The 14,641-nt window shown below is 44.1% G+C and overlaps 1 protein-coding gene across 1 annotated transcript in view; it reads left to right on the top strand.

Annotated features, from left to right (window-relative positions):
• Positions 1 to 14,641, top strand: part of C2H10orf67 (chromosome 2 C10orf67 homolog) — a 103,830-nt gene that overhangs the window by 42,354 nt on the left and 46,835 nt on the right. Inside the window, 1 exon segment of the mRNA XM_073799913.1 lies at positions 10,451 to 10,606. Coding sequence (XP_073656014.1) covers positions 10,451 to 10,606 — 156 coding nt within the window.

The following is a 14,641-nucleotide window of genomic DNA, read 5'->3' as shown; positions in this document are numbered from 1 at the left end:
AAGACGAGATAATTTTTGTCATATTTTGAGTATTTTGATATACATGGAAACTGTTGATTTTTAGCAGCTTTATTGAGATATAATTTACACAGCATAAAGTTCATTCATTTAAAGTGTACAGTTCAATGGCTTATAGTATATTTACAGAATTGTGCAGCCATCACTGCATTTGATTTTTTTTTTTTTTGGCCGCATGGCTTCTGGGATCTTAGTTCCCTGACCGGGGATCAAACCTGGGCCCCGGCAGTGAAAGTGTCAAGTCCTAACCACTGGACTGATAGGGAATTACCACCCTAAGCTAATTTTAAAAGAGTTTCATCAACCCCCAAAGAAAGCTTGTACCCATGAGCAGTCATTCCCTATTCTCCCCTCTCCCTTTTCCTCTCCTGTTTCAAATCTCTGGCAACTGCTAAACTCCTGTCGCTGTGGATTTACCTGTTCTGACTATTTCATATAAGTGGGATTGTACAATATGTGCTCTTTCAGTTGACTTCTTTTACTTCAGCATAATGTTTTTGATGTGAAACCACTCATTTTTATAACTACTGTTTCCGACCACTTTGTTGATAGATTTCCAAATGTGGGATTATCAGATCTCATTTTAACAGTTCTTAATTTATTTGTATTTTCTTTTTTTTTAAATTAATTTAATTAATTTGGTTGTGCCGGGTCTTAGTTGGGGCCGGCGGGCTCCTTAGTTGTGGCTCACCAGCTCCTTAGTTTTGGCGTGCGAACCCTTAGTCGCGACTTGCATGTGGGATCCAGTTCCTTGACCAGGGATCGAACCCCGGGCCCCCTGCATTGGGAGTGCGGAGCCTTAACCACTGTGCCACCAGGGAAGTCCCATTTGTATTTTCTAAATATTTACATGTACTAACTGAAAATGATAACATGCCTTAAATTCTCAAATGTATATCACTTTTTTACACTAGACAGAAGTTGCAGAATAATATTAAATAGTGCTCAAGAGAGTGATCATTTCCACTGAATTTGAAGGGAGTCCTACCTGTAATTCATCATTAAACATAAGAACGGCTTTTTGTTTGGAAGAGTTTATTGAATCCATTCCTTGTTGGAGCAGCTGGATGGAAGGAGGGTCAGACTAATTAGTCCTTTGAGATGGGCTGATTGTAGAGATGTCATTAACCTACAGCCTTGGTGCATTGGGCAATAAAGTAAAAATAGAATATATATTTATGGGGGGAGGCCAAAACTTCACCAGAAAAGTAGGTCAAAAAAGAGTTACAGTCGGAGGGACTTGAGATGGATGTTAGGTGTACACAGCCAAATGGGGATCAGGGAACCAGAGAAGATTAAGAAAAATCAGGCTAGAATGGATGACACAGAGGTGAACTAACTCCTGAGGTTGGGTTCTTAAATGCTCCCAGAAAAGCGTTGCCGAGATGAATCAAGTCCCTTTACAGAGGCCCAAGTGGTTTAGACTCTGCCCCTCATTCCTGAATGGGGAAGGACTGGGCGCTTCCTCGCCTTGTCAAGGTAGGGAATCAAATGTGTATCCTAAGGAGGGAACAGAATTGGGGTAGGGACCACAGTTCTTTGGCACTAATGCATTGGGAAAACCTATAACCAGCCTCACACCCGATGTGATGCCTGTAGCTCCTGGCAGAGAAGAGAGTCCTGTGACTTTTATAAAACTGAAGAGTCTGAATTAGACTAAGACATGTGTCTTTGCAGAGGCATCAAGGTGAAGTGCAGATGAAGGCTGGCAGCCTGGTGGAGGTGATTCTCAGTTCAGACCCTTTGGCATGGAACATAGTTTAACTTTGCTTTCAAGTTTGGAATACGCTCACTTCCTGTGTCTTACGTACTGCATGTACTTAGATGCTTCTTTAGATGATGGTCTCCCAGGTCTTTTAAAGAGAATTTTAGAGAGACTTAGCTTTATTCTGTTCTCTGTCTACACTGAATGATGAGACTTTTCTTATACATAGAATAATTTGTGACTAGCCCAGAACTGTGCATAGTAGGTCCTATGAATATGTACAGAATGGATGCTGATGTGTTCTTGCAGGACTCTGTGTAGAAGAGCTCTCTTAGGGTGCCAGCGTAACAGGAGAATACGTCCTATTGTTCAAAAGCCTTAGGCACATCCGCACGCCCAGAGTGCTTGAAACAGAACCATCAGAATTTCATTTCCTCAAATCGAATCGCCTCCCTCTCCTTTACTAACTGGGGGCTAATGAATGAAGTCATTACCTTCTTAGTGGGTATTCTTTCTTCTGTGAGTAAAATCTGGGCCAGAGGGCCTTAGGGAACTGACTGTTGGGGGCACTTTGGAGGAGAAGAGGGGGATGGGGAGGCATGTTTACCCTGAGAAAAGGATACAGAGGAGTAGAGAGAGCCCTGCATAAGCTGTACCTCCATCGTTCTGCACAGACCTGATCTCCTGGAATCTGACATAGTCTGGGGCTCCAGTTCTTTTGTCTTAGGTGGCATTGGTGACAGGGCATTGGTTAAAGATCTGTGAGTAACAGTGCTTGGGGAAACTTCCTCCTTTTCCCTAGGCAGATAATTAATGACAGTGAAAGCAGTTATCACTTATGGACGTATTTACTATGGCCCAGGCACTCTGCAAAATGCTTCATGTGTAGCATCATATTGATTATATTTCTATAAAAATACAAAAAAATGACTAGCGTTAAACTCAAATGGATTGCAGAAAAATGCAGATTTTAATATCTGAATTTTTATCTCAATGCCTTCCTTTTCGGTGAGACTGTAATCGGCGTTCAGAAGGAAAGGTAAATGGAACTATCTCCTCTTCTGAGTGTCCTCACTCAGATATTTGGAGAAAAGCCTTATATTCATGTGTTCTCCCCTCTGGCTAAGCCATCATCTACTGGAATGGAAAATTGTTATAAGTTGACTTCAAATATTCTCCCATGATGTCTTCCCCATCAAATACTCACGTGTCTTTTTTGGTAACTTTGAAGAGATCTTGCAAACAACTCATAGTTCATTTTGCAGAACTGCAACCTTTTTATGGATAGCAAGTAGCAGTGCTTGTTTCAAGGAAAGCATTTCAGGTTTGTCCTCTTCTTTACTTTCTCAAATGTAGATGAAGATTCAATTCAGAATTACCCAAATCTGTTTCAAGGCTGTCATGTTAAAAAATGAGTTTGTTAAAATGGTAAAATAATAAAATTGTTTTTGTTTACTTTATTTATTTTTAGCTGCATTGGGTCTTTGATGCTGCGAGCGGGCTTTTCTCTAGTTGCGGCCAGCGGGGGCTACTCTTCATTGCGGTGCGCGGGCTTCTCATTGTGATGGGTTCTCTTGTTGCAGAGCTTGGGCTCTAGGTGTGCGGCCTTCAGTAGTTGTGGCACATGGGCTCAGTAGTTGTGGCTCACGGGCTCTAGGGCACAGGCTCAGTAGTTGTGGCGCACGGGCTTAGCTGCTCCACGGCATGTGGGATCTTCCCGGACCAGGGCTCGAACCTGTGTCCCCTGCATTGACAGGCAGATTCTTAACCACTCTGCCACCAGGGAAGCCCTAAAATTGTTTTTAAAAGTCTCTGAACGGTGGGCTTCCCTGTTGGTGCAGTGGTTAAGAATCTGCCTGCCAATACAGGGGGCACGGGTTCGAGCCCTGGTCCGGGAAGATCCCACATGCCGTGGAGCAGCTAAGCCCGTGCGCCACAACTACTGAGCCTGCGCCCTACAGCCCGCGAACCACAGCTACTGAAGCCCGTGTGCCTAGAACCCGCGCACCACAACGAAGAGTAGCCCCTGCTCTCCACAACTAGAGAAAGCCCGTGTGCAGCAATGAAGACCCAATGCAGCCAAAAATAAATAAATAAATTTATATTAAAAAAAAAAAAGAAACCTTATTAAAAAAAATAGTCTCTGAACAGGGAAAGTATTTATTCTTAAAATAGAAGCCTTGCTGTGTTGATTGTCATTGTCTTCCACCTCTGGAGGGTTGCAGAGATATAGAAGATCCCTTTCTAACAACTTTAGATTCCAAATTTTAATGCAGCAAATATTGTCCAGGTGTCAAATGATTTTTACTTCAAATTTTTTTTAAAGTCCTAATAACAGTACTGTGCAATAAAACACCAACATTTCAGTATTTGGAGGGGACTGAATTTTCTGTACTCTGACTTATGAAACCATGATGGGCTTCTGCTAAGGGCAGGACGCGTGCTTTTGGATTGTGACCAATTCCTTTGCCTGGAGCAATGGCCTGAATGAGGCTTTTTGTTGAAAAGAGAGTGAGAGAGAAAACTGCTTAGATGAAATGGCAAGAAACTAAAGACTATAAAGAAGAGTTACAAAATAAATCATCCCGTACTCACCGAGACACAAGCTGTATGAAGCATCTTCCCCTTTAACTCTGCCCTTTCTCCTGTGTGATCACCCCCTTGCCTTCTCTAGTGCGGCAGGATGTGATAAGGGTGTCCTTCCACCTCTAGATGTAGGGAGGGCACCTTTCTTATGGGAGATTGATTTCCTGCTTTCACGGAGACAGAAAGGAGGGTCCGAGTGTCCCATTTCTTAAGAAACTTTAATTCAAAATAATCAATATGCCATTGAGGCCCACTTTAGGGCGGCCTACGCTGGGCCCCAGCAAACGATGATGAATTTTGGCAAGCTTAAGGAAAATGGGAGAAAGGCAGGGAGGTGGCCCACTTGACATCATAGAGGCGTTTAAGTTTCAAGGCACCGCCAGGGAACTGCCAGTGCTTTGGTATGACTGGAAGACAAGAAGGCTGAGAAAGTGGTGAGAGGGGATACAGGAAAAGGAACCTACAGAATTTATATTTTATCTCAGAGACATCAAAGAATCATGGTAGAATTCTAAGCAGCTTTCGTGACCTGCTTAGATTTGCAAACTTGAGAGATAAATATTACTGGAGTATTTATGAGACTTGATAAATAATACTTGTCTTCCCTACTGAGGTTCTGGACCAGTTAAAATAAAGTCAGGGAGCTAGCAGACGGAGATCGTCCGTCTTACTGATAACACAGGCTATTCAGTGCTGAACCCCGAATTTGGCAGATTAACTCCCATCACAGGCAGCAGTGGGCTGAGGAGGTCTCTTCCTGCCAGAGCAAAGCATCTGCTCCCCAAAGAGAAGGGCAAGGGGGAGGGGATGGCCAAGATGTGACCAAGTTCCTTCTTCCAAGGTCTTAATCAGATAATCGATGGAGGATGTCACTCCACGTGGAAGGAAACAACATTCCCTGGGTTTTTCTTCTTCTCTTAATACATTAAACTTAACTGTTTAGCCTGTGATCAACTAGGCGTGGGTCTGAGCCTTGGGGGAGAGGAAAGCCCCGCTCCCACCTTCATGATGCAGCCCCCCCAATACCAACCACCGCTCCTCTGGGGATCCCGAGACTGCTGGTGACCCAGAAGACTCAGCATCGGGTTAGAAGAGTGCATTATTTACATTAAACTCCAAGGTCACTTTGTATCCCCTACTGAGAATTTACTTCCTAGTCTGTTTCTCACCCCAGATTACATCCAGCTGTGTTGACCAATATTGTCTGTCAAGAGGTTTTGCCCATGAGGTCAAATAGCATCATAAAATTATTCTAATAATAAAAAGCCAAGAGTTACATCAAATCAACAGATTTGAATATTAACCCCCTACTTTCGACTGCCAAAGGAAAAATTAAATATTAAATTTTCTTGTAAGAAAAGAATTAAAGTCCAAAATAAAATGTTCTTGCCCTCGTGAATTAAAAGACCAAAGACACACTCCTGCCTCCTTCCCCTCCCTGTGCCCTGCATCAGAGCCAAGCTCTCAGGGTGCAGTGTGGTCAGAAGATCGGTTACATGAAGGGAGGGAGGATGGAGCAGATGTCAGTGCCTCAAGCACCATGGGCACCAGTTCTTAACTGCCAGAGAAGGCACTGTACTATGGAAAGGAGACGAGCCATACGTAGTAAACGCTGTGGTGCTGGGCTGGAGTGGGAGGCATTGTGTGAATGTCTGTTCTTTCGTTGTAGATATTAGGATTCTCCAGAGAAGGAGAACCAGTAGGGTGTGTGGGGAGAGAGAGGGGGAGAGAGAGATGGAGATTTAAGGAATTGGCTTCTGTGGTCCCAGAGGCTGGCAATTCTGAAATCTGAAAAGTAGGCTGGCAGGCTGGAGACCCAGGGAAGAACTGATGTTACAGCTCGAGTCTGAAGACACTCTGCAGTTAGAATTCCCTCTTCCTCTGGGAATCTCAGTCTTTCTCTGAAGGCCTTCAAGCTGATTGGATGAGGCCCACCCACAGTGTGGAGGATAATCTGCTTTCCTCAAAGTCTCTTCATTTAAATGTTAACCTCACATAGGAAATACCTTCACAGCAACATCTAGGCTGGTGTTTGACCAAATCTCTGGATACTAGAAAAGGAAGCCAGGCTCAAGCCCTCTCCTCCCCTGCAGGCTGCTAGTGTACGGGAGGCTGGGACTGGGAAAGGTCAGGAGCTTTGATGGGTAAGAGTCAGCTGGATTGGAATTTGGGGGGTTGAGTTTTGGGGTTTTTAAGTTTTTTGGCCCTTCCTTCTTTCTTTCCTTCCTTCCTCCCTTTCTCCTTTCCCTCTTTCTTCTTTCTTTCTTTCTTTCTTTCTTTCTTTCTTCCTTCCTTCCTTCCTTCCTTTCCTTCCTTCCTTCCTTCCTTCCTTCCTTTCCTTCCTTCCTTCTTCCTTCCTTCCTTCCTTCCTTCCTTTCTCTTTCTTTCTTTCCCTCTTTCTTCCTTCCTTCCTTCCTTTCTCTTTCTCTTTCTTCCTTCCTTCCTTCCTTCCTTCCTTCCTTTCCTTCCTTCGTTCCTTCGTTCCTTCCTTTCTTTCCTTCCTTCCTTCCTTCCTTCCCTTCTCTCTCTCTCTCTCTCTCTCTCTCTGTCTTTCTCTTTCTCCCTCTCTCTCTCTCTCTGTCTCTCTCTTTCTTTCTGTGTTTTCGCTGCTATCTAAGAGTTAAAAAAAAAAGTCATGGCACTTTCCCGAGAGCTCTTCTAAGAGACTGAAACATGAGACAGGATATCAGATTTGAAGGGGTGGTGAAAACAAAACCCTGCTTTCTGCTCACCTCCTCTTGAGCCTAGCTCATTCAATAAACACTAGTAAAACATCAGAAACATTCCTGGAGATGAAGAGAAATGAATCCAATGTGTTTGGGCCTTACGATTACTTTATGAAATGTCAAAAGTGAAACTCTTTTTCTTCCAACGAACTGTGGCCTCCGCTGCCCTGAAGTCCAGAGGGGACGAGTGCATCCTGAAGGCAGGTTGACCCCAGCAATGCCATGTGTGTGCAGCATCTCAGCCCAGTTCCTGGTGGGATTTTTTTTTTTTTTTTTTTTTTTTTTTTGGTACGCGGGCCTCTCACTGTTGTGGCCTCTCCCGTTGCGGAGCACAGGCTCCGGAAGCGCAGGCTCAGCGACCATGGCTCACGGGCCCAGCTGCTCTGCGGCATGTGGGATCTTCCCGGACCAGGGCACGAACCCATGTCCCCTGCCTTGGCAGGCGGACTCGCAACCACTGCGCCACCAGGGAAGCCCTCCTGGTGGGATTTTAAATGAGCTCCCAGAGGTTGTTTGTGCTGTGTTATAAAGGAGGTGACTTGGCCAGCTTGTCAGGAGCATCTTTGTTTTGCTATTTTTTTAGGAGGACAAATAAATCCATCCTATTCAGAACATAAAGATTAGTGAGCAAAAAACAAGTAATAAACAAATGGACCCAAGAAGAATGTCTATAAGATATAGAAAGAACAGAGCAGTGGAAGGCAGGTGGGCAGGGGAGGGATGCTAAGGCTTCCCAGAGCAGGTGACATCTGGGTTTGGATGACAAACAGTAACAACAATAATAAACGCTAAGATATAATACTGGGAGCTGACGGTGCTGTAAACACTGTCCAAAATTGTTTACATGCACTATCTTATTTAATTCTCACAACAATTCAGATAGTGTTATTGTTTGTCCCATTTTACAGATGATAAAACTGAGACACAGGGGATTTGAGAAACTTGTTCAAGCTCACAAAGCTACTAAGTGACAGAGCTGGTCCTCAGGCGCAGGCTAACCTATTCTCATGCCATTCAGGAGATTGACAAGTAAGAGCTTATTAGGTGGCCTAGAAATTCCACGTACATGGAGACCTGTGGTCCCACAGTGCTTCTGAGAAATCGCCGGCTGAGTATCAGCACTGATTAAATGCCCAGTCTGGCGGGGCAAGGGGACAGCAGGCTGGCACGAGTCAGGGGCCAGGTCAGCCAGCAGCAGAGCAACAGGGGTACCATTTTGTCCATTGTGCTAACGGACCTGGACTTTAGCCTATGGGGACGGGGAGAGTTGCATTTTAGAAAGATCGGTTTGGCCACAGGGTGGAGATTGGTTGGAGAGGACAAAAGAAGAGTCAGGGAGGTGAGTTAAGGGCTAGTACAATAGTCCAGGTGAAGACAAGGACTCCGACTGTAACTGAGCAGGACCCTAGGGGGCATTCCTGGGACAGAGCCCTCCCCCAGGTCCCCTGCTATAGCTCCTCTCTGAAGTACCCAGATAACATTATCTGATGCACATTTCCTGAGTTGCTTCACAGATGCTAAAACCTCCACCAAATGGAAGATGTTAACCACTTGATGACCATGAGCACCCAGCCCCCAGGCCTCCTGGAGCCTAAGGACTGATAATATGAACCCCTGTGACACCACCACCCCCCCACCCCACCCCCACTACCTCACCGTCAGCCACTCTGAGAATGGTGCACGAGCTGATCGCACATCCTGGGCTCCCTTCCCTCACCTGGCCTTTAAAAATATTTTGCTGAATCCCATCAGGGAGCTCGGGTTTTTTGAGCATTAGCTGTCCCGGACTCCCGGCTCGGCGCCTTACAATAAACACACGGCACCGCAACCCGGTGTCAGTAGATCGGCTTTGCTGCGTGCGGGCGAGCGGACCCCGGATTTGGTGGTAACGTGAAGGCGGGGGAACAGGGAAGGGGAGGGTGGGCTCGGGAGTGATTTAGGGGTGGGTTGAACGGATTTGGTGAGGTGAGGGGGGAGGGGGTCCTTAAAATGACAGAAAACCGGTTTCTGGCTTGGGCTGCTGTTATAAATGGGGAAGGTAGAAAGGAGGAGAGTGAAGATGGGCAACCTCCGCTCAGACCTGTTGGATTTGAGCTGCCCTGTCACTTACACCCAGAGCACCAGTGGGGTAACTTAGTCTCTGCAGAGCGTTTGAACTGTAGACATAAACAGAGTAGATGTGAAAAATAGATCTACATACTCAGTGCTGTTCTTTAAAATCTCCCAATTAGAGGGCTTCCCTGGTGGCGCAGTGGTTGAGAGTCCGCCTGCCGAGGCAGGGGACACGGGTTCGTGCCCCGGTCCGCGAAGATCCCGCATGCTGCGGAGTGGCTGGGCCCGTGAGCCATGGCCGCTGAGCCTGCGCGTCCAGAGCCTGTGCTCCGCAACGGGAGAGGCCGCGGCAGTGAGAGGCCCGCGTACCGCAAAAAAAAAAAAAAAAAATCTCCCAATTAGAAAGCTATATTGTCATATGGATTGTTCTGTTTTCACTCTTTTTAACTCTACTGCATATTCACTTACTGATGTTTTTCATCAGTGTGGTGTAGACTGTGTCAGTGTTATGCCCTTAGCTTGACTCTTAATGCTACCTCGATGTATTATTATTCTTCTCAGTCTGCCGGTGTTCATCGTATAACATTAGAACAATTTTAGTTTGTAAATCTAATTCTTTGAAATATAATATATTAGCAGATATGGTTAGGTTTTACTATATTTCCTGTATGTCCATGTGTCCAAACGTATTAGTAACAAACAAATGATAAAAATAAAATAATTCTTCTGTAATTCACAGATGCTGTAATTCACTCTGTAATTCAGAGAGTCCAAAATGGACAAGATGCTTTTGCATGTCTGTGTTGAAAATGAGATTTTTATATGTCGGCAGTAAAGCACGGCATCATTTTTAAAGCATTTTTCCTTGTTTTGGTCTTGTGATACAATTCTTCAGAGCCATGGCTGCAAATAGGTTAGCACCTCAATGCTTAAAATAGGCTGTCAAGAAATGGTTCTTCTTTTGTTCACATCTCCATTCCAAACCACTGAGGGAATTAGTTGCACCGCTGAAGTGCATTTCCTTTCTTACATCGTCAAAATTTTTGCTGGCTTTGTAGAAGAAGATTGAGGTAGCACATTCACAATCATGATGTGGATTTCCTATTAAAGTTTACTATTATTATTATTATTACTGGCATGGCTGACGCAGTCAGACTCATGCTTTGTCTCATAGAATAATACTGTGCCGTATACCATGACACTTCAGTGTATTGTTCAATATAAGCAGAGTTGTTTACTAAAACTTGTGTGCCAGTTGCAAAAATAAAATAACTTTACAAGACAGGAGCTTGAATAAAACATGAAATGGTTTCTGCTGGTGCTAGCATAGTGTCTGACTTTTAATGCTGCTTTTTCCCCCCAGAAATTCTTTGAGGTGGAAGAAGAGAAGACACCTGTGCATGACGCAATGACTGTCAAAATGAATATTTTGTTAAAAAAACTGAAGGAGAAAGAAGAACTCATTAAGGAATTAAGAGAAGAACTGGACCAGTGTGAAGAATTTGGATCTCAAAAAGTTGTAAGTTTCACAGCAAAGAGTAATTCATTTTAATACACATAAATGAAGTTACAACTGTCTAAAAGCTTGGGGTCGGAATAAAGGGATTACAATGCATGTATCTTGGGTATCTCTCCACAACATAAGCCAGTCCAACCTTTTTGTGCTCGACACCATATTCTAGAAAACCCATAATAATTATAAGTAGGAGCAATATAATTGTTCTCAATTTTTATTTGTAATAGAAATAAAATAACCTATCTCCCACTACAGAAATTTCCCCACCCTAGAAGAAATGTAAAGAGATTTTTGTTTTAATTTGGAAGAGTCCCACCTTTTTTGCAGTCCAGATAATTTGAAAGACACAAAACAATCTCAAGTCAGAGGCTTCCAAGAAACCAACTTGGAACAGGATGACCTTAAGTGGAAATGTCAAGAAGGAAAATTCTCAGAGGGTTTTTGCCCTCTTCTCCCCTTTGCAGTAGGAGCCAGAAGCTGCTTTACTGCTCAGAGCACTGACAGAACAAAAAATGCAAAGAGAGAGAAAGCAGAAAGGAGAGCTTAGCTGCCTGTCAAGGAGGTGAATGTGAAGGATCCGGAAAGTGTGGACCCTAGAGGAGAGTTTATTTTCATCTCAGATCAGCTCTGAGCTGCCGGCTGTACTGCCCAACCACAGCGCAGAGCCATAGAGGGGTTTTCGTATTAGGTTCTAGGAGCAAGAAGTGGATTGTTTGAGTAGGAGAGGCAAGCAGGGAGGCCAGAGAATCACAACCTGTTGAGTGTCAACTGGCAGGGTTACCTCCTCACATCACAGCGCAGTTTACCGATAAGGAAGCTGACTTACACCCCGGGCACAGCTGGTAAATGCTGACGTGACATGAGAACCGAGGTCCAGCTGAACCCAAAGGCCCGCATGAGGAGGGAGGAGCTCTGTATAGAGGAAGAATTAAAGTTGCTATATATATATATATATATATATATATATATATATATATATACACATTATATTATTATAATAGATTATGGTATTATGGTCTATAGGTATATCATTATAATGTATGTTATAATTAATATATAGTGTATATTAATACCTGTGTATAGATACGCATAAATATCGACACATGCATATATATGTATGGAAGAAGCCTGAGAAGTTATACATCAAAGTGTTAACACTAGGAAGAAACACTTGTGGGTTGCTGGGCCCTTTAAGTGCAGTCCTTGGTTTATCTAAGTCCCACACTAGTATTCTTACTTAAAACCCCAAAGTTAGAAAAGATAAGAAATTGAACTTGCGCCATTCTAAAGGACTTTATTTACGAACTGGGGAAGGAGTGCTTTGTTTAATCTATTAGAATTCTCTATGTTCTAAAAAAACCAGAGCATCTTCTAAGCAATGTGGTATTAAGGATTATTATCATAGACCTAATAAAATTGAATATTATTTCTTTGTACATGTTCTGGTTGCCTTGGAGGGAGAGGCACATCCAATTTTTGCATTTACTTTTCTTGTCTTAGATCTACATTTACTCTTATTTTTTGGAGAAAATAATTTAATAGAAAAGGTTAAAATAAGACTAACAGTTTTGGCTTTTAATCCTGACTTGGCTACCAATGTCCAGCATCAGTTAGCAAGGCAATTTTGATCCATTTGTTTCCCATTTGTGAAATGGGAGGTGATACCTGCCTAGCCAACAGAGTTATGAGGAGGATACCCGTTGTAGTGGATGTGAGATGCTGTGAGTTCTTTGAAGAAAGACGTGCATATAAATTCTAGTTATCATTATGAGGAAATACACAAGTCCTCATGACCATCTGGTTTACATTCCATGAAATGCACTGCTGAGAACATCCCAATTCGGTAATTGAGCTTCTTCCAGTAAAACACGAGGTCTTTCTTGGCGTGTTTACACCTCTGAGTGTCCTCAGCCCGTTAACTGGTCTGTCTGGATGGCCTGAGTATAGGGGATGAGGGTGGATGGGGCTTGGTGAGGACCACAGAAAGTGGCAGGCCTGCACCCCGCTCTTGTATAAGAAGGCGTTCTCTGGCTCGGGTGGCATCCTGAAGACCTTGGCTGTTTCACTGTAGTTTGTCCCCAAGGACACCACATCAGTCTTTCTGTAAACACCTTAAGATTTGAGGAAAGTGAGACTTCTGATGAACTGGGTATATACATTTTTCCCAGCTTCTTAGGACCCCAGCAAAGCGCCAGGCTGACTGAGGACAGCGCAGAGCAGGGCTAGTGTACATTTGGGAGGACAGACATGAACACTGCAAAAGCAGATCACGGGTTATATAAAATAAACGTCTGAAAATTTCTTTTTAAAGATCCTCTAAGAACTAGCTTTCCTAGAACCCCATGCCACTCAAGTTCTAGGTGAATTACCTTTTAAATTTGAAATTTCATCTAATACGACTGCTCCCTCTAGTGGTGTAAAAAAACTTGCGACAGCAAGTATCTGAAACTAGATTTGGAAAACCGAATTTGGAGAAACAATTTAGAAAATTTCAATGCAGCAATGGAAAAAACTTGTAAAAAGCTTGAAATAAGCAAACTGAATAAACAGTAAGGAAACGCTCTAGTTCTTTCTCATAGTCCAATTATATAAATCGCTCTATAGTTAATAGTCATAATCCCTCTCTAGGACTGTTGTAGAATGAAATCTAAGAATATGATAGGAAAGGGAAGGTTTAATAAACAGCTAGTTTAACTTATATTTATGACAAAATGGAAATCAGAAAAAAGAATCTCTTCAAGTTCCAGAAGCCTCATCTCTCCAGGTCAGAACACCCTTAATGTTGAATTCCCGCCCCCACTCCCACCCCGACCCCAGACCAACTACATTCAAGGGCTGAGTGTCTTTTCAGGTTCTGTAAAAACCTGCAATGACTTAATGGCACACTGCTGTAGTTATCAGGTTGCCATGCAGTACGCTGATAAATCCATTGGAGAATTGCTAAAGAAACTAGCCTGTCGAGGTATGTGTGCCTGTGTGTCTGTGTGCCCAGGCACATGCATATGTGCTTTCAGTGCAATTGGAGTTGTTTTGAAAAGATTTTTCATTTTTGTTTCTTACCCAACATGGATGATCTATGCAACTATCACACCCACATCCCCTCACCCCCACCAACAGGTGAATGTAACTATTTGTTGCTGACAGTTCTGAAACAGAGCTGTCATTCAAAAGTGGCAGCTCTGCAGGGCTACACTGCCCCAGTGTGCCGCTTTCCTGGTTGTCACTCACTGGGAAAGCACCTGCTCGTCTCCGTGACTGCCATGCAGCATGGGCATGCAGCAGAAGCCCACTCCACCCGCAGCCTCAAATTGAGATGTCCAAGTACTGTACGTGGAGCCTGCAGGATTGAGACGCCAAAATGGCAGAAGGGAGACTGCTGGGAAGGCACCTGCGGTGCTCCAAACGGTGCTTCTCGGCCTTTATTGTGTTATTGTGTGTATGGGTCACCTGCAGCTCTTGTTAAGATACAGATTCTGGGCTGGGGCTGGAGATTCTGCATTTTCAAAAAGCTCCCAGGTGATGCTGAGGCTCCTGGTCCTTGGACCACATTTTGAGTGTCAAGGCTCTGGAGCACACCTGTTTTCAGAAACGATTCTTTCATGACTCAGTTTGGGATTCTGAAACCTGGGAACAGTGATACTGCACATCTTGGCTCACAAGAGAAGTAGACCGATGTAAGCCACCACTTGAAGTCCTGGCGCTCACTACACGATAGAAAAACTCTAAACTGGCAAGTTACTTTATAAATTTAAATTTCCAGAGTGACTGTGGATCACACACAGCCTGTCTTAGGCTATAATGTGGCTTTTAATAGCTTTAACTAGTTAACCACCTTTTTTTTTTTGCGGTACGCGGGCCTCTCACTGCTGTGGCCTCTCCCGTTGCGGAGCACAGGCTCCGGACGCACAGGCTCAGCGGCCATGGCTCATGGGCCCAGCCGCTCCGCGGCATGTGGGATCTTCCCGTACCGGGGCACGAACCCGTGACCCCTGCATCAGCAGGCGGACTCTCAACCACTGCGCCACCAGGGAAGCCCAG

The sequence above is a fragment of the Tursiops truncatus genome, chromosome 2 (assembly GCF_011762595.2).
Source record: "Tursiops truncatus isolate mTurTru1 chromosome 2, mTurTru1.mat.Y, whole genome shotgun sequence".
Taxonomy (NCBI): Eukaryota; Metazoa; Chordata; class Mammalia; order Artiodactyla; family Delphinidae; genus Tursiops; species Tursiops truncatus.
Note: the sequence above shows the minus strand (reverse complement) of the source record. Positions and strands in the feature narration are given on the sequence as shown.